Consider the following 15,225-nt stretch of genomic DNA (forward strand, 5'->3'; position numbering starts at 1 on the left):
TAAAGATAAATCCAGTCATACAATTGCTCTTAAAACCACTGAAGGCCTTTCCATTACATTCAGAATATCATATCCTGGTTACAAGGCCCCAGAGGAATGCTGAATGGACACTCTGCTCGCAGTTCAGGGTCCCTTGGCCCTATAGACTCAGCTTCAGAAGCTGCTCACATAGCACTTGCTCCTTTGACCTCCAGTGAAATAAAATGTAATTCAACATTTAGAAGGCAGTCACAATTGTTAAATTGTTGACTTTTAGATGGTAGCACTTTGTATTGTATGATTTTGTTCGATTTGGTGTTTTAAATATGAGTACTCACACACATGTACAGTATATGCATGGACAATGATTCTGTGTAACCTTGTCTGCTGGTAATCTTGTGTTCATGGAGTTCAGAGACCTGTAAGTCAGAATATCGTGTGTAATACTAAATAATGACAAGTTATATAATATAGGAACATAAGGAATCTTAAAGTTCTGACACTATTTTTTCTTGACTGAGGAAATCAAAGGCTGCTAAATGCCTAGACCATTCATGTGTACCTTTGAACTCTTTGCTTTTGTTGGAAGCAGCGTATGATTAAAAGTTGGAACACCACAGTGCCTGTTTTGGACCTTTGACTTGTTAGAAAGATAGAAATCTATAAGTTCAGAGGGTAGGTGAAAGGATGACCACAGTCCATTGCTGGAAAGACCAATTAGTAAGCCCTGATTACACTTTAAAAAAGTTAATTGCTTATTTCTTTACAACTCTGTTTCAACATTATTATAAGCCATTAGTGAGCATTGATCAGATCTGTCAAAATCATCAAAGCATGTTGTAAGAATGTTTCCTTTGGACTTGTTAAAAAGTTGAAGAAATTTCTAACCATTATTTATACATTTCATTTCCCTTAACAATGCTTACTTTGTGATTTGGTATTTTATTGTTGAATTAGCTTTAAGGCATTGAATAAAAGAATTGATTTGGAAAATAATGAAAAATTTTAAAGTCCTGGATCTCAAAATTTACTGCTTTGCAGGTGACAGTGGTAGGAGCATGCATTGAATAAGAAAACGCCCATCCCTTGGAAATCTATTTTTTTGTTTGAAAACTGAAAAATATATCCTCTTGCCTCCCCCATCTTACACATGGACGTGTGGAATTTAAATATATTTTGACAAAGTGAAGAGAACTGTCTCTATAATATATTGAGGTCAGTGAGTTTTAAAACTGTTTCCCTTGCAGTTTTAAAAGAAGGACCATGAGAGGAAATGACTAAATCCTCTGCGTATATCTTCATTGACAGCTGATAATTAGCAGGCAGCCTAGCAATAATAATTAGTTCCCTCTTGAGAAAATTTCCGGATGAACCCTGAGTTGGTGCATCTCAGTTGTCTTGTTTCTTTGTCCACTGCCTCCCCCAAGTAATTCGTGTTATTTTTAGAGTAGGAAAAACTCAAGATGAGCTCCTTCCTTTTACCGGAGTCAGCAATGTCCATTATTTGCACTGTGTTTTCTGGAGATTACCTGAGATTAGAGTTTCTTTTGTCCTCCTCTTCCTGTATATTTTCTGATTCTTTCATCTAAGCAGCTTGCAACAGTGCAGAGGGATAAAGAAGTTAGCCATTGCTTGGTAAATACGCCGTGTCTGTGAACTATAATTTGGTGCTAAGACCACTATTATGACTTAAAATGCTGGCTCTAAAACTAAAAGGAGAAAATATTCTTAAAGAAGGGGGAAAGCTTCCTGCTTAAGGTTTTTGTTTTGTTTGCCTAAGTGTATACCAAAAAATATTTAATTCATTTGAAAACTATAGCAAGTGAAGTACAAAGATTTCAGGTTTTTAAAGTAAGATATATAAAATTGAGGATGTCACTAATTCATAAAGCAACATGAAAAATTCAATAGTTATTTGAGACAATTTTTTAATACAAATGAAAGGTCATTAAACTTGATATTAACCTGAGTTTTCTTGTTGTAAATGCTGTTGAATTATTTGAATTAAGTCAACTCTAACAACTGAATATTGGGAAAACCTTCCATTTTATTTTATTATGAGTAGGAGTCTCTGCAAAAAAATGTATTCAAGTTCAGAAATATTATAATCCCTTAATAGACTAGACTTTTCTGTGTTGTTATTGTTCAGTCCTAAGTTGTGTCTGACTCTTTGTGACCCAATGAACTGCAGCACGTCAGGGTTTCTTGTCCTTCACTATCTCCCAGAGTTTGCTCAAACTCATGTCCATTGAGTCAGTGATGCCATCCAACCATCTCATCCTCTGTCACCACCTTTTCCTCTTGCCCTCAGTCTTTCTCAGCATCAGGTTCTTTTCCAGTGAGTGGGCTCTTCACATTAGGAGGTCAAAGTATTGGAGCTTCAGCTTTAGCATCAGTCCTTCCAGTGAATATTCAGGGTTTATTTCCTTGAGAATTGACTGATCTCCTTGCTGTCCAAGGGACTCTCAAGAGTCTTCTCCAGTCATATTTTGAAAGCATCAGTTGTTTGGGGCTCAGCCTTCTTATGGTCCAACTCTCACATCCATACATGACTACAGGAAAAACCATAATTTTGACTGTATGGACCTTTGTCAGTAAAGTGATATCTCTGCTTTTTAATATGCTGTCTAGGTTTGTCATAGCTTTTCTTTCAAGAAGCAAGAGCCTTAATTTCATGGCTACAGTCACTGTCCACAGTGATTTTGGAGCTCAAGAAAATAAAGTCTGTCACTGTTATCATTTTTCCCCCTCTGTTTGCCATGAAGTGATGGGACCAGATGCCATCATCTTTTTTTTTTTTTTTTGGTTTGTTTGTCTTTTACATTTTTGAATGTTGTGTTTTAAGCCAGACTTTTCCCTCTCCTCTTTCACCTTCATCAAGAGGCTCTTTAGTTCCTCTTTACTCTCTGCCATTAGCGTGGTATGATCTGCATATCTGAGGTTGTTGCTATTTCTCGTGGCAACCTTGATTCCAGCTTGTGAGTCATCCAGCCCAGCATTTTGCATGATGTACTCTGCATGGAAGTTACATAAGCTGGGTGACAGTATACAGCCTTGATATACTCCTTTTCCAACTTTGAACCATTCCATTGTTCCAATTCCAGTTCTAATGGTTTCTTCTTGTCCTGCATACAGGTTTCTCAGGAGACAGGTAAGGTAGTCTGGTATTCCCATCTCCTTAAGAATTTTCTACAGTTTGTGTTTAGTTCCTTATGTAGGAAGTTTTAGATTTAATGGATTGTGGAGTTCTTGTTTGTAAGGAACAGACTTTTAAGAAATTAAACCATCTTGATGGTGTTTGTCTCTGGGGACCAGAACTGGGGAAGACTAAGCTGTGTGTTGCACAGTGGTGACAGACACCCCATCTACCATAGATAATTAATAGCAAAGCTCTCCAGTCAACTTTCCTTGTTTAAATTTTGGCACCAGCGATGACCAAATAGCCTTAGCTGTGTGCTTGTGCTTAGTTGCTTAGTCCTGTCTGACTCTTTGTGACCCCATGGATTGTAGCCCACCAGGCTCCTCTGTCCTTGGGATTCTCCAGGCAAGAATATTAGTGGGTTCTCTTTAAAACCTTTATTTTTGCATTTGGGAAACAAGAATAATTGTAGGTCCTACCTCTTACAAGTAAGTGCCACATGTTTAAGTGAGATGTTTAGCCAAATATCTAGACAACTGTGATCCAGTCAATTTGAGACATAAAATTAATCATCACATCAGGCAGTGCTCTTAAGCAATTGTTATAGTTTTTCTCTTGTATTTTAGTGACTTTGGATTTTTTTAGAAGCCTCGGGTCAATTTTGATGTTCACTTTAACATTGTGTTGGATATTAGAGAATGACTTATACTTAATAAAATTTATCCCAGACCTCTCATTTTGTTATTTCCCAATATTTTAATACCCCTAAATGTATATTTATTTGTTCAATTGAATATTTGCATGAGTCATCTCAGATCCTTTTGGGAAAGAGGTAGGTAAATTAATCAAATAAAAGTAGAAAATTAGAGTTAGTATTAAAGCATAAATATGCACAACCTTTTAAAATGTTTATATTATAGAATTCTTCCTCTGTGTCCATTATTCCAAATATACATCTGAAGCACAGACATTTACACATAGTGGATACTTTTGGCCTTCCCTGACTTAGAGCTCAAGATATTGGAGAGTCCCAGACAGGAAGGAGGATTTGTGTCTCAGAGTGAGTTGAGGATCACAATCAGGATTTATCTCTATGGAAGTGAACAAGAAAAATATAAACCATTGAACTGATATGTTTTGATTAGTACCTTGATTCTGAAATTTCTATTGATAAGCCTGAACTTGTTAGGAATCAGTCATCAGTGCTATTCTGCTGTACTGGTCAAAGCAGACAGTTACAGAAGCATTGAATGCCCACCCCTCATATAGGGAACATGTTTAAAGAAAACTACAGTCTATTTATTAGATCTTATATTTTTTAAAAAATAACTTAGGAACTATCCCAGGAAGTGTCTTTATAAGTGAAGTGAAATTTCTTAACTTACTGCCTAAGGCATGTACATCATATGTATCCAGGCATATCTTGGCAGCAGTTTTTTCTGAGGCAATATGAATGAATCAAAATAAATTAGATCCAAAATTCCTGATAAACTAAAAGTATTTCCTGACCCTATGATATTTTAAATATACAAAAAGTCATAAATTAATGTTTTAACTACTTCCCTTTAGGCAAGTTTAAATATGGGTCATCAGCTATTTAGAATTTTTCATTGATCACTCCATTTTTGAAGATGTCAAAAATATAGATTCAGCACTATACTTTGAAAGACTAAAAATATCTGTCTTTGGATATGTATATTTTTAATATATTATGTTTTATCACCTCCATTTTAGAAATGCAATTTAGGCAAAGAATTAATCATTTTGAGGACAGAAGGGTAATTAACATGTGAGGAAACCAGTCTAAAGAAGTTAAGTGGTTATTCAAGGTTACTCAGGTAATTAGTGACAAAGCCAAGACCAGAACCTGGCTTCTCAGCTTCTCAGTCTACAGGACTTTCATAATGGCATCTACATCTGTTGTACTTTAATTCTCTCTTTCTCTCTTTTTTTTTCCTTTGGTGATTTTTTTTTTTTCATTGTAATAGTGTATTTCTGTAGGATAGTTCTCTCTTTCCCATTAATTCTCTAGGCACCTGAGTTTCTTCATAAGTCACTTAAAGGACAATAGTAATTCAAACTGTTACACTGTGGTTCTTTACTGTGGTGGAAAAAAATCAATAAATATAAAGGCCATGAGCAAGGAACTTGTGAAAAATTTGCAATTGTTGGAATTTTTCCCTTTGCATTTCCCAAACTACACCTCAACAGAAACATGAGTTTATCTTTGTTATCTCATGGGATAGACTTAGTCATATAGATGGAGGATGGGTCACAATAAAATTTGATACATTAAAAGAAAATAAGACTGGTGGATCAGTAGTTCAGTTCAGTTCAATCTCTCAGTTGTGTCCGACTCTTTGCGACCCCATGGACTGCAGCACGCCAGACTTCCCTGTCCATCACCAGCTCCTGGAGCTTACTCAAACTCATGTCCATTGAGTCGGTGATGCCATCAGTATTCACTATTGGATATCACAATTGTATATCACTATGGGATCAGTAGTTACTCTCTTATTATTGATAAAAAAAGTAGGAACTACCACCTTTATGCTATAAAAATTAGAGTATGCATAATAAGCCCTGCAGAAGTTGGCAAGTCAGAAAAACAAGTAGAAGTTTTGATGTCTATATCTCTAGGTGTATATGGAGGTAATGAGGCTCTAATGACTTCATTAGGAAAAAGCAAGGTCATTCCATCCCTACTGGAATTCACTTACAAAGGGCCTCCTTTACTGGTGAGGCTGCCTCTCTTTCCAATTCATACTTTTAAAAATTCGCAATGAGTACTCAACTGTGGCAACACTTTGGGATAGGTTCCTCATATTTGTTCCTTTCATGACTTTCTCTCATTTTCCAGCCAACTTAGTCTCCTAAACTCTGTACCTTACTGTTCTTAGTAAGTCTGTAGTTTAGAGATCTGTTAATTCTACTTAGCTTATACCTATTCTTTGATCAGTTAAATGTGTTCAGATAATGATTTCACCATGCTTAACACTTGAAGAGTTTTAGAAATATATCAGAATAACTGGGGAGCTTTTTCTGCAAAATAGTTTGCTGATCAGACCTGATGTAGCACCTTAATTGATTACATATAAAGACAAGGGATAATGGCAGTGGAGAACTTTGATTTATATTTTTGTTATGGTATTGAATTCCTAAAAAGTGCATCTCTTTCTGTGAATGCCTAGTAAGAAAGGAAAATAATGTGATTCTACCTTGACAAAATTGCTAAGTAGGAAAAATTTGTCTTCCAGGATTCAAGAACCCCTAGATCTCTCAAATTCCTATTTTCATGCTCCCTAAATAAAGCACCTTATTATTTCCATCTCTCCCTAAAAGGTTTAAGTTCTTTATTTAGATGAATTGTCAAATGATTCAATATCACAAGTTTTACCTTTATAAATGATACTTTGATGCTAGCAATATTACTTGTTTTAAAATAAAGATTTAAAGTTAGCCATATCCCATGAAATGTTGGGCATCGGCAGTTTCAGAGTAGAGAAATAGAAGTTAATACATTCTTAATAGAGGGGAAAGATGCTTCATTTCTCTTTTCTCAGAAATAGTGTAAGAGTGGACAAAATGATGTAGATCTGTCATATTTCATATTGCTATCTGGATTTGAGTGTTTTGGTTACCAGTATTTAAACTTCTCTGTCAGTTGCATTAGGAACAGATTTTGGGGAAATGAAGTTATCTGTTAACTTGTCAATATTGCCAAGGCACCTTCTTGGGAATTTTCAACCTGCAGGGTTTTTCATATTGGAGTCATATTCTTTCTCATCCTCAAAGTCTCTCACATATCATTTAGCAACCATAAGTAATGAACTGCCATATGCAGTGAAATAGCTTCAACAAACAAGTAATACCACAGGTTTGCCAGATTCTGACATTCTGAAGTAAGTTGAGTCCAGTTCAGTCACTCAGTTGTATCTGACCCTTTGCGACCCCATGAACCCCAGCAAGCCAGGCCTCCCTGTCCATCACGGATTCCCGGAGTTCACCCAAACTCATGTCCATTGAGTCTGTGATGCCATCCAACCATCTCATCCTCTGTCGTCCCCTTCTCCTCCTGCCCTCAATCTTTCCCAGCATCAGGGTCTTTTCCAGTGAGTCAGCTCTTTGCATCAGGTGGCCAAAGTATTGGAGTTTCAGCTTCAACATGAGTCCTTCCAATGAACACCCAGGACTGATCTCCTTTAGGATGGACTGGTTGGATCTCCTTGCAGTCCAAGGGACTCTCAAGAGTCTTCTCCAACATCACAGTTCAAAAGCATCAATTCTTTGGTGCTCAGCTTTCTTTATAGTCCAGCTCTCACAGCCATACATGACTACTGGAAAAAACCATAGCCTTGACTAGATGGACCTTTGTTGACAAAGTAATGTCATGCTTTTTAATATGCTGTCTAGGTTGGTCACAACTTTCCTTCCAAGGAGTAAGTGTCTTTTAATTTCATGGCTGCAATCACCATGTGCAGTGATTTTGGAATCCAAAAACATAAAGTCAGCCACTGTTTCCCCATCTATTTGCCATGAAGTGATGGCACTGGATGCCATGATCTTAGTTTTTCTGAATGCTGAGCTTTAGGCCAACTTTTTCACTCTTCTCTTTCACTTTCATCAAGAGGCTCTTTAGTCCTTCTGAAGTAGGAGTAGTGCATAAACAGTAGCCTAAATCACAGTTTTAGACAGTAGATCCATGTTAGTTTTAACAGTTATTCCCACTGTAGTGAGTACTACCAGGTTTTACTTCATTGCATTCACAGTCCTGATAGTTTCCAGACTTGGGTGATTTGACTTTGGGCATGACTTTCAAAACCAGTTTCAAGTGGAAACATTTTTTCTGAATTGGTGTTCATCTGGAATTAAATGGACTTGTTTTGGGGATATTTATTTCAGAATTAGGATTTTTATTATACATAGAGAAGTAAATATAAAAGTCATAGTGGAATGATGTTTCTATATAGTGCTTTACATTAAAGTTTGTGAAAAATAATTCTGTATTTAAAAGCATAAGCTATTTACTTTACATATTAAGTTGTGTCAAAGTTTTTCCATTCATAAACTTAAAAAAGATTTTAGTTTGTGCACATGGTGACTTATTTCCATTATACTTTGTTTTTAAATGCTAAACAATTTTTTTTGTTTTTAAAATTATAGTTGAACTATAATGTTGTATGAGTCTGTTTACAACATATTGATTTGATATCAAGTCATATCAAGAAATGACTATCCCAATAAGTTTAGCTAATATCCATCCGTTTACATGGTTAGAATATCTACTATTTTAGAAACTTTCAAACACACAACCAAGTATTGAAAGTGTATTATATATTTTTAGTCTTTCTGAACAATAAATTTGAGTTTGTATTTATGATAAAATGAATGAATGTTAACTTCACAGTATTAATACATGTGAAAATAGAGCCATGAAAAAAAAGTGTTATAAAGGTATTTGTATTTTCTCTGTGTTTAGGGTACATTTTGTTTTGCATTTCAGAGCTCTTGGATCTAAACAGAACATCAGTCTTTCATAGCCCTTTTGGATTTCTTAATCTCCAGACAATGCTGCTGGATGAATATCAAGAGAGACTCTTCGTGGGAGGCAAGGATCTTGTATATTCCCTCAGCTTAGAACACATCAGCAGTGGCTATAGAGAGGTATGAAAGAGTAAACTATATTTCAGGAGAGAAAGAAAAGGAGTAAGTGAGAAATCTTCTTGAATGGGTGTTACTTGGATTAGATTTTTCATTGTCTTGACCACGTGAACATTCTGAGTGATAATATTATTGAAAGAAATAAAATATACATTAAAAATAAAATCATTTTGAGAAGATTTATAAATAATGCAGAATAAACTTTTCTAGCTCACCACTGATCCCCAAATCCCCAAAAGACTTCTGATTGATGCATTGAAACTTTCTCTTGCCTAGTGGCCCTTGTACCACACCCACTCTCCTGACACCTAGGTTTGCATATTCTGACTTAAAGTCCCTTTGGGCTTTATTACTCCAAAAATCCCAGTCTGAAGAAATATGGATGTGTGAACTCAGTGTAGCTGACTCGTGTATTTCTGTTGGTAAGATCACTAATTCAGATGGATGCTCTTTAAACCTAAAGGATTAAAATATATTAAAACAGGCAAGCACTCAACTTTTTTGAGAAAGGTTAACTATAAGAAGAAAAATGGTCCTTATAATCTGTGCTTGTAGAGTTGAATTAATATGTTTCCAGAACTATATCAACCTTACATAAAACATTCAGATATATGTAGGCTATAGCATTTTTTGGCATAAAGGTATATATTACATAATACATTTTCTTTATAATTTACTTGTATACTTTTATGTTTGTCAAAATGAACAATGTCCATATTTTTTAAAGTCATTAAAAAAATTATCATAAAAAGCAGAACACCTTCATCCCATCCAATTCCTAATCTCTAGAGGAAATCATTTAAAGCTCTCATTTTTTCTGGTTCTTATCTCCATATGTCTAAGTGACATTTGTGTACTGTTCTTAATATCATTGGTTTTAGACAATATCTGTTGACTTTCTGTAAAGGAAGATGAGGATTTTTGCTTTCTTTTCTTGCAGTGACATAGCTAAAATATCTGCACAACTTCAGCAGCAGCCCCTACTCATCTGCCCTGTCATCTTCCTATTATAGCTATACCACAATTTTTAGCTAAGTGATAGCTATATACATTATTATAATCAGGAAAATAGATCACACTTCTTCCCCCTCCCCCAGATTAAATGTTTTCTCTTTTTTTCATTTGCTTGGATTATTGTTGTGTAGTCACTAACGCGTGTCCAATTATTTTGTGACTCCATGGACTGTAGCCCACCAGGTTTCTCTGTCCATGAGATTTCCCAGGCAAGAATACTGGAGTGAGTTGCCATTTCCTTCTCCAGGGGATCTTCCTGACGCAGGGATCGAACTTAGGTCTCCTGCACCGGCAGGCAGATTCTTTACCACTGAGCCACCAGGGAAGCCCAGTATCTGTTACATAAAATAATAAATAATATAAATATCTTAGAAGGTATAATAGTGAAATAAATACCTAGAACTCACCAGCCAACTCAAGAATAACATTATCACCATTCCCACTGTGCCTGCAGTTACCTTTTGTTTCCTCCCTCTTTTCCTCCTGTGTCTCCTGCTGCCTAGAAACCATCACTCTGATGGATTTTTGGTTTATTTATTAATTTTAAATTTTAAAGAATTATTTTATCATAACAGTGTTTCCCTATACAGTATATTGTTTAGAGTTACTTGTTTTAAGCTATGTAAAAATGATACACAATAGTTTATTGTAGTCTTCTGGGGTTGCTTTTTTGTCTTGTTTTGTTCAGAATTAGTTATTAGATTCAACTGTGTTACTTGTGACTGTACTTCCTTTGTTGTAGGGGTATGAAGATTGAATGAGGAACACAAGTTAGAGTTTTAGTTTAAATCCTGGCTTTGCATTTGTAGTACTCAGCAAATTCCTTAATCCCTTTTTTCTTCTGCTTTCTCATTTGTTAAAGGGGACATATTAGGGTATTCACTGAAAAAAATCCGCATGTAGGTGGACCTTCACAGTTCGAACCCATGTTGTTCAAGGATCAACTATAACTATCTGAACTTGTATTATTATATACTCATTAGACTGATTTTTCCTGTGCAATTTTGAAATAGGTAAGAACTTACCTATCATTGGGCTTTCCTGGTATCTCAGAAGGTAAAGAGTCAGACCAAGGTTTGATCCCTGGGTCAGAAAGATCCCCTGGAGACAGTAATGGCCACCTACTCCAGTATTCTTATCTGGGAAATCCCATGGACAGAGGAGTCTGGTGGGCTATAATCTATCTGGTCACAAAGAGTCAGACATGACTGAGTGACTAACATTTTCACTACCATTTAGTAAATTTACTGTTAGCATTTTTAGATACTGACTTTGCTTTATAAATTAATTAATTCACAGCATTTCCCAGACTGTGTAATGATACTTTCACCCTGAAATTCTGTTCTCTTGTATCTATGTCACATTCATAAAAGACCCTTGACCTTCACTCAAAAATGGAAGAGTCAATCCTGGTGGTAACACTGTAAAATTTCTACCCTTATTATTCCATTTGTTTTACCTCATGAGGACCTCCTACCTGCCAGAAAAAATTTCTTCTGCAGATTACTCTCTTGAAAAGTCTCTAAAATCCACAGATAACACCATACTTAAACTCTGATTTCATCAGGAACTTCCTAAGAAATTTATTTAAACTGTTTTTTTTTTTCCTTTGTACTTTTGTCTAAAGTCTTTTGGTACAAAATGATTTGGACTAAGCTAGAGGAAATCATTATTCGGGTGAAAATATTAAAGTATCTTGAGATTCTGATCACTACGTGACAATAGCAGGACACTAGTATAGATGAAGACTTGGAAAGAGAAAAACATGAGAAGGGTATGGCAACACACTCTGCTTTTGCCTGGAGAATCTCACGGACAGAGGAACCTGGTGGGCTGCAGTCCATGGGGTTGCAAAGAGTCAGACACAAACTGAAGCGACTGAGCACTTTATAAGACAATTAATTGAGTTATCAATTGCCTTGAACAGTGCCAAAAATATGTAGTGTTATCCAAGTATTTGCTATCATGGTTATTATCTAAACAAGACACAGAATTAGCATGTGATTCTTGTGTGCTTCCATTTCTAAGTGAGGTATAAGAGTCCTACATATTAAAGACATTCAACTAAGTTCTAGAAATAGTCATGGAAATACAAAGTATGCAGAAATTAATAAAACAGTCCCTACCCTGAAATATTTCTAGCGCAATGGAGAAGATACATACACATCTGTCATAGATAGCACAATTTGAAGAGAACTGTAATAAAGGTCCGAATAAAATACTAAGAAAATATGCATAAACTGAGAGTTGGGGTTTCCTGGAGGAGATATAATTTAAAAGTGGACTTTGAATAGAAGTTGGAATTTTGATTCACACAGTTTGGTAGTGAGGACAGGGAAGAAACTGAGAAATTTTAGAGCAACTTGAAATAATGATTTGGCTGAAGTAGATAGGTGAGGTGGGGGCATGTGGGTGGGAACAGGGGAGAGTGATAGTTAAGGATGGAAATATGGCTTAGACCAGATCCTGAAGAACGTTGACTGCTGAGCTGTTGAGACTTAAGCAAAGCAGGAGCCCAGTGGGAGAGTCTGAGTGCTTGTATAACATGATGAGAATGAGAGTTTAGGGCGATCGCTTTAGCAGCAGCGTTTTGGGTAAAAGGAGAAAAGAGGAGAATAAGGCCAGGAGGCCAGTACGTAGCAATTAGAACTTAAAACCAAGTTCATTTGTCTCAGAAGCCTAAGCTATTTCTACTACACCATAGAATTGAGAACCAAGCTGCTACTTTGGTGTGAACTGCGTCTCCCAGATTTGTCTTCAGCTTACTATTAGTTCTGCCTTTTGTCATCAGGCGTTTCTTTCCTCTTGGTCCTTACTGCCTTTGCATCACTAGTGCTTCCTTTAGTGATGGTTAATAGACTAGTGAAACAGTTGTTAGTGACAGAAGCGAGGAAAACCAATGACAAGAACAAGAAGGAGCTGTTTCCCCTTTGTTATTTTGTGGCAAAGTTGAGAGTCCAAGGAGGCTCTGGTATTCAAAGACAGCATAGGGACTAGCTTGTCTGTGTTCTGTTGATGTAGCCTCTTGCAATCTATGCACATTTGAGAATTACCAAGGCTTCCTGGAAAATAAAGTTATTTTTGGGGACATAGCAATACTATATAGCTTGACATATAAAATCTTCTTTTCTTTTTTCATTTCATAAAGAAATCAAAAGTGGAAATGTTGGTTATTTAAGCTGTATTTTATAGGACTTCATGTGCTGTGTTTAGTTGCTCATTCATGCCCTACTCTTTGAGACCCTATGGACTGTAGCCCACCAGGCTCCTCTGTCCATGGGAATTCTCTAAGCAAGAATACTGGAATGGATTGCCGTGCCCTCCTCCAGGGATCTTCCCAAGCCAGGGATTGAACCCAGGTCTCCCACATTACAGGCAGATTCTTTACCATCTGAGGCACTAGGGAAGACTTCATCGGATATTCCATATTTAATAATAAATTTTTGCTTTAACTTTTACCCATGGCTTTTCTGTTTCTAAATTTCACCTTTTTTTCTTCCGAAATTATTCTTACCACTATTATTTAAAGCTAAAGTTACACTACTTAATTTGGATATCTATAAAGTTTAGTCACTTCTATTTGTAAAAATATTTATACTTTTCTCACTCAAGTTTATTGAATCAAAGGTGAAAAAAAATTCTTCTGTTTTAGAACTTTTTTTTTAAGTGGGAAAAAAGCATTAAAATATAATTTGCGTATAAAATGGCAAATGGTGTTTCACATTAATGATAGCAATTTAGTAAATTTCATCCATTAAAAAGGGCATTTGTTGTTCAGTCGCTAAATTATGTCTGATTCTTTGCGACCCCATGGATGGCAGCACCCCAGGATCCTCTATCCTCTGCTGTCTCCCAGAGCTTGGTCAAATTCATGTCCATTGGCTCAGTGATGCTATCTAACCATCTCATCCTCTGCTGCCCCCTTCTCCTTTTGGCTTTAATCTCTCCCAACATCAGAGTCTTACCAGGCCAGAAATGTTTGTGTCATAATAATAGTGTTCTAATTCAAAAGCTTTTGATTATCAACATTTCAAGAACAAATTTTATCTGTAATGCAGAAGATAATAATTCTGGTTACAAAGTATTTGAATAATGACAGTCATTATAACTAATTATAAAAGGATAAACAGTAAGATGAAGTATGACAGGTTAAAACTACCACTTATAAACCATTAAGTCTCTTTTAATGTGTTATATTCAAAATATATTTTCTTGATTTTAATGACATTTGTAGGACCTTAAATTAAAATATGTGTTGATAGGCACTGGTACTACATATAGATGTAAAATATAGAAAGAAAAAACTAAAATATAAACAATATTTTTCATTAGAATAATAGAATTATGAAGAGAATATTAGACGAAGTTATAATAGTGTCTTAGTCACTTAAATATATTCCAAGAGGGATTTACATTTACCAGATCATTTTATTTAACCTTTTTCAATAAAAAAAGGAAATAATGTTTTTTAGACAGTTAAATTATTACTTTTTTGTTCATTTGTTTTTGCTCTCCAAAATCTCTGAGTGCTCTAACATCATATAACAATAGAATTGTTAAATTCTTAGTCCTGGTATAATTAGTAGGTTCAATAGGGAGTCCAGAAAAGAATACTTTGTAATTTAATTTTTATTTTATTTTTCTCCTTTGAGCTATGCAAGAGTAGTAATGGCCTGTTAAAATGCTTTAGAACAATTAAATTATATAGTCGGAATATTGTGATGAAATCATGTGTATTTAACCTTTTGCTTTTTGTACCTTTCTTGGTGCAGAGAATTTGGAAATGTCATTACACCCTGTTGTTTAACTGCCTTTAAAAATGTTTTATGCAGAACAGATAGCTTAATTTTATGACTTTTTGTTGATGCTATACTTTGGAGCAGAACCAAAAGGCTTCCTGACTGCCAAAGCAAATGAAGAAAATCATTTCCCTTACTGTCTTGGCAGAACATCTGTACATGATGGCTTTAAAATAACTTCTGATGTCCAGTGAGATCATTCTCTTATCTTTTCTCACCTGAGTGGACATTTGAATACAGTCCTGAACCTGTTAAGTTGTGTTAAAAAAAAAACAAACCAAAGCAATCTAAAGTGTAAACAACAAGAAAAGCAAAACTCAAGTGTGTTATTCCTTAGGGGAGTTCTGATGTGTTGGACTTTAGTGGTTAAGTGTTCATAACTTAATCCTCTACTTCTTTCCCTCTGTGAACCCAGAGTGATCTGGTTAAGACCGTTTCCTCTGCCCTCGGAAATCCTGCCAGTCTTTCACACTCACTAAACTCTGTAGGATTTCCTCCCTGATTAAACTGGAAAGTGCTGCTTGTCTCATTTACTTGACCCTGATTGCAGCATTTTCATGTCAGTGAATCTCTCTCTCAAACTGTATTGTAGGATCCTTTAGTGAACTGACTTTTTGAAGAATGTGATAAAGA

The 15,225-nt window shown here is 35.6% G+C and overlaps 1 protein-coding gene across 1 annotated transcript in view; it reads left to right on the top strand.

The window, feature by feature from the left end:
- The window catches only part of SEMA3E (semaphorin 3E), a 275,960-nt gene that overhangs the window by 143,708 nt on the left and 117,027 nt on the right, over nucleotides 1-15,225 (top strand). Inside the window, exon 2 of the mRNA XM_043462903.1 lies at nucleotides 8,622-8,782. Coding sequence (XP_043318838.1) covers nucleotides 8,622-8,782 — 161 coding nt within the window. The remainder of the gene's footprint in view (nucleotides 1-8,621; nucleotides 8,783-15,225) is intronic.

This window comes from Cervus canadensis, chromosome 3 (genome assembly GCF_019320065.1).
Source record: "Cervus canadensis isolate Bull #8, Minnesota chromosome 3, ASM1932006v1, whole genome shotgun sequence".
NCBI lineage: Eukaryota > Metazoa > Chordata > Mammalia > Artiodactyla > Cervidae > Cervus > Cervus canadensis.